The sequence below is a fragment of the Microtus ochrogaster genome, chromosome 8 (assembly GCF_000317375.1).
Source record: "Microtus ochrogaster isolate Prairie Vole_2 chromosome 8, MicOch1.0, whole genome shotgun sequence".
NCBI classification, from domain to species: Eukaryota; Metazoa; Chordata; class Mammalia; order Rodentia; family Cricetidae; genus Microtus; species Microtus ochrogaster.
Genome location: NC_022015.1, coordinates 39,325,806 through 39,334,078, shown reverse-complemented (window position 1 = coordinate 39,334,078; position 8,273 = coordinate 39,325,806). Strand labels below are relative to the sequence as shown.

Below are 8,273 nucleotides of genomic sequence, written 5' to 3'. Positions count from 1 at the left end.
TGTAGACCAGGCTGGTCTCGAACTCACAGAGATCCGCCTGCCTCTGCCTCCCGAGTGCTGGGATTAAAGGCGTGTGCCACCACTGCCCGGCTTCTTTTCTTTTCTTTTGTTGATATCAGGGTTTCTCTGTGTAGCTTTGGAGCCTGTTCTGAAACTCACTCTAGACCAGGCTGGCCTCAAAAAAAAAAAAAAAAAAAAAAGAGTGCTGGGATTAAAGGTGTGTGCCATTACCACCTGGCTGTTTTATTTTTGTTGGCATTTTTTTGTTTTGCTTTGTTTTTAAGGAGAGAGGAAGGGGAAGGACTCAGTATCTACTCACACGCCCTCTTCCTGAAGGGGAGTGTGGGAGAAAGAGCCAAGAAGAAGGAAGGAGACAGGGAGATGGCACACCCAGCTCATCCAGGAAACACAAGAGGCAAGTAGAGGGGAAATGGCAGACAAAGATGGGGTTGGACGATCTGGGATGCCTATACTTGCACACACAGGTGAGTGCTCAGGACAGGCATTGGGCAGGTGAGGGAGCTGAGGTTCACAGAGAAATCAAGGGAGAGGAGGCCAGGGGGACAGGCCTGGGAACACCCTCAGCATCACCCTTCGGCTGCTAAGGGTACAAGCTGTGTTCAATAAAAAAGAACTTCATGCAATATTTAAGGATGGACACTCAGCTGTGTGCAGGAACCACCAACTAAAAATACCTTGTGGTGACTGACTCTAAAGTCAAGCCCTGGCCACGGAGGAGAGAAACAGTATAGCCCAGGAGCCAGCTTCTGAGCCCCAGGCCATCAGCTGCCCCTTCCCACCAGGGCTATAAGGCAGCACCAGCCCAAGGCTGCCCTACCTAAGGACTCAGAAAGGAACGCTGGTGGTCATCTATGGGGACCCTGGGGCTCTCAAGGTCATCATAACTGACCTAGCACCCCATCCTGGCCGTATTAATCATGCTACTTTTGGACATTTCTGCAGTCTGGTTCATGCTCATCTCTGCTGCACCTGTACCCTGGACACCAAAGCCAGCCCTGAGTGCCTCTGATGTCCTGCATCCCCTGACCAGTAAGCAGTGCTGCCAACATGCTCGGGGAGGGAGCCACAGACAAGGAACGCAAGGGACAGGCAGCTTAGACCAAAGGTGCCAATCCTGATGAGGACAACGGGCAGAGCTGATGTGAACTTCTCAGTCCCTCAGTGCTGCCCTCTGAACAACTCTTGCTTACGTCCAAGGGGCTGCCTTCTGTTTGACTCATGCTACCACAGAAACCACAATCCTCTGCTCCCCACAAGGTCTTGCCTTACCAGTCACTGCTCACCCCTAACAGAAGGCAGGGTAGAGACCAGCAGGGCACCAGGAACAAAGCTTCACATATAGGGGCCCACAACGGTCCCTAGCTGGTCTGCCCCTGTTCCCAGGTGATGTTGGTTTTCTGCTAGCTTTCTGTGGAATGTTCTTTCCTTACTCTAGGACAGCACTGGGCTCCCATGTTCTCTTAAGCAGCTGCACCTGGATTCCTGGGTGACAACCTGGGCACCATGGAGAGGCTGTGAGGAATCTCGGCCCAGGCTGGAGCTGGTGTCACACTTTTGATACGTCACCTACCTCAATGCGCCCAGTGTCGGGCTGGAAGCTGCGTGCAGGGTCCTCCGTGGTTACTCGACACTGAATGGCACAGCCATTGATGCGGATGTTCTCCTGCCGCAGGCCCAGGTCAGGCAGGCTCCGGCCCTCAGACACGTGAATCTGAGCATGGACCAGGTCCACGCTGCAAATAAGAAGGTTAAGAGGTGAAGCAGGGAGGAGGGGTTCTATGATCACACAGGCCAATGCTGCTGCAGCCTCCTCTTAGCCCAAGCAGCCTAGGGTCCTCTGCCTGATGGTCCTACAGCCTATGCTGGGAATAAACAGTTCCCTAAGAAGCTTCCAGAGACAGACATCTATCTGCCTTCAACCCTCCTGATGGCCTCTTCCAGTAGCCTGTCCTCCGTCTGCCCTTGCCCTAAGGTCTGTAAACTCCTGCTTGCACTGTGACACCAAGACTGGAAGTATAGGCTGAGGTCATAGTCACAGTGGACACCCACTCTGGGAGCATGGGATTTACACTGTGACTGCAGGGAGGGCAGGCTGCAAAATCAGAATCCCAAGGCCAGGGATGTTGATAGGTCTGTGATCTCAGCATTGATGGGTAGAAGCAGGAAGATTAGAAGTCCAAGGTCACTCTTGGCTACCTAACAAACAAAGACCAGTGTGGGCCTCAGGAGATCCCATTTTAAAATAAATAAATAAATCAAAGCACAAGAGAACAAAAAGTGAAACAAACAGAACTAGAGAACTACGTCAGTTGGAGGCCTGCAAAGACAGACATGATCAGGACACTGTTCCCCAGGCACATGCAGAGCAGAAGGTTCTCCATATTTGCATGGTTGTGTGAACCTAGCCTGAGCAACAGCCACTCTTAAGAATGATATCAAATCGCCGGGCGGTGGTGGCGCACGCCTTTAATCCCAGCACTCGGGAGGCAGAGGCAGGCGGATCTCTGTGAGTTCGAGACCAGCCTGGTCTACAAGAGCTAGTTCCAGGACAGGCTCCAAAGCCACAGAGAAACCCTGTCTCGAAAAACCAAAAAAAAAAAAAAAAAAAAAAAAAAAAAAAAAAAAGAATGATATCAAATCAAGGCAAAAGCTGTTAACACAGACCCTCCAGGTTTATGTATTGTTTCTGGGGCTCATGGCCAGTACTCTAGTGGTAGACTGTCCTCTGTCCTCCATGTCACTGATGATAGCAGAGTAGTAATGAATGGTCACCATGGCACTCTCTCTGCAGGCCACTGACCCTGCTTGCATGCTAGGTCTCCATGGTGGTACTTCCCCATCAGAGCATCTTGAGGGTTAGAGTAGCCACAGCTAGCACAGCCTACACACGACTCAGGACCTGAAGACCCTGACGCCTGGGCAGACAAATCTTTGGCAGAGCAGCACCAAGACATAGCCCAGGGAACATGGCTGGAGCATCACTGTCACTCCAGCTCTGACCCTAAGGAGCCAGGAGTCTGTGGGCTTCCGGATTTGTAGTAGGCAAAGGCAGCCAATGGGCAGCATCAGCATTAATCTTGGGTGGGGCCAAGGAAAAAATTGGATCAGAAATGTTCCATGGTACAGTGGACTAGTCTGATGCCAAGGATTAATTCTTAAATGGCTCAAAATATGTATCCGGGAATAATGAAAGCTATTTTCACAGTTTATAAAAATAAGTAGATTTTCTAAGTCTGTTCCCAGACTTGTGGGAGAATACTCTGATACAAATTGTCTAGGAAGCCATGGCTCACATTTAGACAGATGTTAACAGACCTGAACCACAAAAGCCAGAATAGTACACTGTCCAACAGAAAGCAAGATAACAGAATTATTACATGTACAGATGGTGGAACAGTTTACGGCCACTAAAAGTACTCATGAAGAATAATGATCCTGGAGATGTCTTCAACAAAATAGCAATTTTTTTTGTTATTGTCATTTTGTTTTGTTTTGAAATATAGTCTCCTCTACATAGCCCTGGCTGTCCTGGGAATCACGATATAGACCAGGTTAAAGGAGAATAAGAATTCTAGGGACTGGAGATATGGCTCAGCAGCTAAGAACACTGGCTGCTCTTGCTGAGGACAGGGTTTAGTTTCCAGCACCCACATGGCAGCTCACAGCCCTCGGTAGCTTCGGTTCTGGGGGATCAGACACCCTCTCCTGGTCTCTGTAGGCATATTGCACACTCGTGATGAACATACATATATACATGTAGGTGAACACTTATACATATAAGAATAAAATATGTCAATCTTTTTTTTTAATCATCTAAGAGGCTGGAGAGATGACTCAGCAGTTAAGTGGACTGACTGCTCTTCCCAAGGGCCTGGGTTGAATTCCCAGCAACCACATGGTGGCTCACAACCATCTGTAATGAGGTCTGGTGCCCTCTTCTGGCCTGCAGGCATACAGGCAGACAGAATATTGAATACATAATAAATAATTAAATAAATAAGTAAACAAACAAACAAACAAATATTGAAAAAAAAAGTTCCTAAAGACTCTGCCTAGACATAAGGAATGTCACAAAGCTGGAGGCAAGGCTGGAGAGACTGAGCCCACTGTGTAGATTTGTGTAATTCTCTTAAATTCTTTGAGTCTTGGTTCATTCATCTGAAAAATGGGGTCATGATTCCCTTAGTACAGCCAGGTGTGCCCCCATGGAGTACCTGGCAGCACCTGGCATCCTCACTGTGAGGGGTGGGTAAGCTCTGGATTTTTATTTTGTTTTAGTTTTTTTTTTAATAACAATAATCATGTAAAACCCTCCTAAGAATCCTTTTTTTTTTGGTTTTTCAAGACAGGGTTTCTCTGTGGTTTTGGAGCCTGTCCTGGAACTAGCTCTGTAGACCAGGCTGGTCTTGAACTCACAGAGATCCGCCTGCCTCTGCCTCCCGAGTGCTGGGATTAAAGGCGTGCGCCACCACCGCCCGGCCCTCCTAAGAATTCTTTCAGTGAAGTCCCTAAGTCCACTAAAGTGACAACAAGAGAGCCTTGGCTGCTCCTCCAGGAGCGCCTTTCCCACCCTTGCTGCCCTGTGCTCTGTGCTCACTCTGTGATCTCCTCAGTGACGGTGTGCTCCACCTGCAGGCGGGAATTGACTTCGATGAAGTAGTGTTTGCCATGCTTGTCCACCAGGAACTCCACGGTGCCCGCGTTCTCATACCCCACCTGTAGGGTTGGCCGGTAAGAAGAGGTTCCCAAGATCAGGGCCGAGCTCCCCAAGCCTGCCCACCACATGGGTTCTGGATCAGAACAGCTGGTGGCAATCCAGCCACCTACCATGGCCAGCACCTAGGACCCAGCATATACATCCACCTGGCAAGGATTTACTGGGAGCTACTAGGGCCGGGCCACACCCAGCAAGTCTGGGTGCAGACATTCCCTGACCCACCCTAGACCTTCACTTTTGAAGTTGCCTCCTCCCTGCAGTCCTGAGCCTCCCAGCCCACTTCTCCCCTACAGAAGGGTTTTCAGGAAGTTTCCTCCTGTGCTGCTCTGCTGTCATCTCTGACCAGTATCCTCACTCTGGCCATCACCCAAGTGATGCTAACTCGGACTACAACCCTACTCCCATTCCACTTCTGGTCCTTCCAGAATAACACATCCACTCCCTAGAGTCTGAGCTGGTATGGTTAATAGCATTGGCGAAAAAAAAAAACAGAGCAAGGCTAACGTCCTCACCCTGCTCCTCTGAGGCAACCCCAGCTCTACCAGAACTCTGCTCACATTGCTGAGCCTTGTCTCAGAACCACTCTATTCCCACTGTCCTAAGCCCTATGGCAAACCCGGGGCAGTCCAAGGGGGCATGTGTAGGTGGTACCCTGCTGCTACGGCCGGTGTTCCCAGGACAGACTATGGACACAGCTCCCACCTCCATACTCAGAACCCACTCTCCCAGCCGAGCAGAGACACCTTGGTGAGAGAACGGGTTGTGCTGCAGCAAAGATTAGGAGCCAATGATGAGAACATGCCATAACTGCCAGAATCTGAGGACTCTCATTCTCTTTTCTTTTTTTTTTTTTTTTTTTTTTTTTGGTTTTTCGAGACAGGGTTTCTCTGTGGTTTTGGAGCCTGCCCTGGAACTAGCTCTTGTAGACCAGGCTGGTCTCGAACTCACAGAGATCCGCCTGCCTCTGCCTCCCGAGTGCTGGGATTAAAGGCGTGCGCCACCACCGCCCGGCCCTCATTCTCTTTTCAGTGACCAGGGTAACCTGGTCCCACAGAAAAGCTTGTCTGTATAGCGAGAGCAGAAGGAATGGCCAGTACACCTTCCCTTGGGGCCAAACGCCTCTACTTTGATAAGCACTGCTTCCAGTCTCAAGAGGATATCTGCGCCCTTCTCCTCCCTGCAGGGCCTTCCTCCTTCCTTCAACAGGGAATGCCTGTATCCCTAAGCAATGAGAAAATCTGGGCAGAGGTACCAAGAAAGTTTGCAAAAAATGGGCTTGGGGGCTGGAGAAACGGCTCAGCGGTTAAGAACACTGACTGTTCTTCCAGAGGTCATGAGTTCAATTCCCAGCAACCACATGGTGGCTCACAACCATCTGTGGTGAGATCTGGTGCCCTCTTCTGGGGTGCAGGTATGCACACAGGCAGAACACTGTATACATAATTAATAAATAAATCTTTAAAAAAAAATGGGCTCATGTCCCAAGGAGCATGTCCTCACCTGCTTGGCAAGTTTGACAGAGTCACTGGTGAGGCGTGAGCGAAGCTGGGGGTCCAGATGGGCAGCAGGAGCAATCTCAACCACCTTCTGATGCCGCCGCTGGATGGAGCAGTCACGCTCATACAAGTGCAGGATGTTCCCATACTGGTCCCCTGAGCATACAAGAAACTGAATTCAGCCTTTCCTAGAATCCAGGTGCCTCCTCCTACATGCTACCTGCTTTGCCTCAGGGCCCCTTTCCAGGGGGTGAACCCTGGGAAGGCTGTCCCAAAGGATGATGCTGTAAACCAGGGAGATCTAGGTTCCTCTTATTCATACAACCCCACTTACCTAGGATCTGCACCTCGATGTGCCGTGGCTTTTCAATGAACTTCTCCACAAACAGTGCCCCATTCCCAAAGGCTGCCAAGGCCTCAGAGTAGGCTCGGGTGTAATTCTCCTCCAGCTCCTAGAAGGACAGGCAAGGCCAAGCAGACATGGGACCACCTCTGCACACTTCCTAGAGCCCACTGAATGCCTGCCTGGCACCCAGCCCTCAGCATACGTGCTACCATGCTCACCTCATAGCTGTACACAACCCTCATGCCACGGCCCCCACCTCCATAGGCAGCCTTGAAGATAATAGGGAAGCCATAGGTTTTGGAGAACTCTTGAGCCTCATGCATTGAGTTGATGGGGGCATCAGTGCCAGGGACCACTGGGACACCTGTTGGGAGGGTATGAGGGTTCTCTGTATCAGACTACGTCTCTACGACATCTTGTCAGAGAAGCACACTCTCACACTGGCCCTTGTCTACTAGCCCAGCAGGAGCTGAGTGTTACCTGCAGCGATGGCAATTGCCCGGGCCTCCACTTTGTCTCCCATCTTGCGGACTACCTCTGGACTTGGCCCAATGAACCGGACTCCAGCATCCTGGCAAGCTTGAGCGAAGTCTGCTCTCTCTGAGAGGAACCCATAGCCCGGGTGCACAGCATCGACACCATTCTCCTGTAAGTGGCAGAAGAAACACCTGTGTGCCTTCGTCTTTCTCCTTTGCCTGCTGTGCTGGGCTGCACCTCAACCCTACACATCCTGCTGGTAGGTGTGGGGACAGGCACAGCACAGAATCAGCCCAGTGTCAGGAGACCCTGGCATCACCTTGGCCACTTTGATGATATCTGGGATGTGCAGGTAGGCCTGCACAGGCGCCAGGCCACGACCAATAAGGTAGGCTTCATCAGCTTTCTGCCGATGCATCTGGCCTGTGTCCTGCTCCGAGTAGACAGCCACTGTGCGGATGCCCAGTTCTGTGCAGGCACGAAACACTCGGATGGCAATCTCACCTAGGGGAAGCAGGGTGAGCAGTTAGACTCCTGGGTCCAGAGAGAAACACAAAGGAGACAGATAGAACAGAGTGATGAGGAGGAGATCAGGCTAGGCTGATCTCAACCCGAGTACTGGTAGTGCTCACCCCTGTTGGCCACCATGACTTTCTTAATGGGCTTGTACTCCAGGCGCCGTACATTTGGGGAGGCAACAGGGGCAGTGGAGGAGCGGCGGACACCCAGGAGCCTCAGGCCCCCTCGAACTGTTTGGAACTTCAGCATCTGAGGAAAGGCAATCAGAGTCCAGGTTAGAGCAGGCTGGGCACTGAGCACCCCAGATCCTGAAAGAGAGAGGAATCTCAACACTCAGGAGATCACAAAAACGACAGTGCCAACTCTAATTCCATTTGTAGTGGAGCTCTGGAGGGCAAGCAAAGTCAGCCCAGTGGAGCTCAGCTCAGCTCCACAGCCTCTTACTGAGTACAGTGTTTACATTTCAGAGGCTACAGAGTGGCCTATGCAGGCCTAGTGTGCATCTCTATGCTCTGTAGGCTCACTACTCTCATTCTCCACCAACATCCAGTATGGGCTTTCTCCACATGTTAATCCTGTCAGCCTGCTCTCCCTGGAGCTAGCCTTGGTGGCGCACGCCTTTAATCCCAGCACTCGGGAGGCAGAGGCAGGTGGATCTCTGTGAGTTCGAGACCAGCCTGGTCTACAGAGCTAGTTC

At 51.1% G+C, this 8,273-nt stretch overlaps 1 protein-coding gene across 3 annotated transcripts in view; it reads right to left on the bottom strand.

Annotated features, from left to right (window-relative positions):
- Positions 1-8,273, bottom strand: part of Pc (pyruvate carboxylase) — a 99,050-nt gene that overhangs the window by 12,939 nt on the left and 77,838 nt on the right. For all 3 annotated transcript variants that reach the window (XM_013347878.2, XM_005351674.2, XM_013347877.2), the window contains 8 exons: positions 7,690-7,825; positions 7,377-7,561; positions 7,061-7,226; positions 6,799-6,944; positions 6,569-6,686; positions 6,239-6,390; positions 4,619-4,737; positions 1,592-1,754 (listed from right to left, as the gene is read on the bottom strand). In XM_013347878.2, coding sequence (XP_013203332.1) covers positions 1,592-1,754; positions 4,619-4,737; positions 6,239-6,390; positions 6,569-6,686; positions 6,799-6,944; positions 7,061-7,226; positions 7,377-7,561; positions 7,690-7,825 — 1,185 coding nt within the window. The remainder of the gene's footprint in view (positions 1-1,591; positions 1,755-4,618; positions 4,738-6,238; positions 6,391-6,568; positions 6,687-6,798; positions 6,945-7,060; positions 7,227-7,376; positions 7,562-7,689; positions 7,826-8,273) is intronic.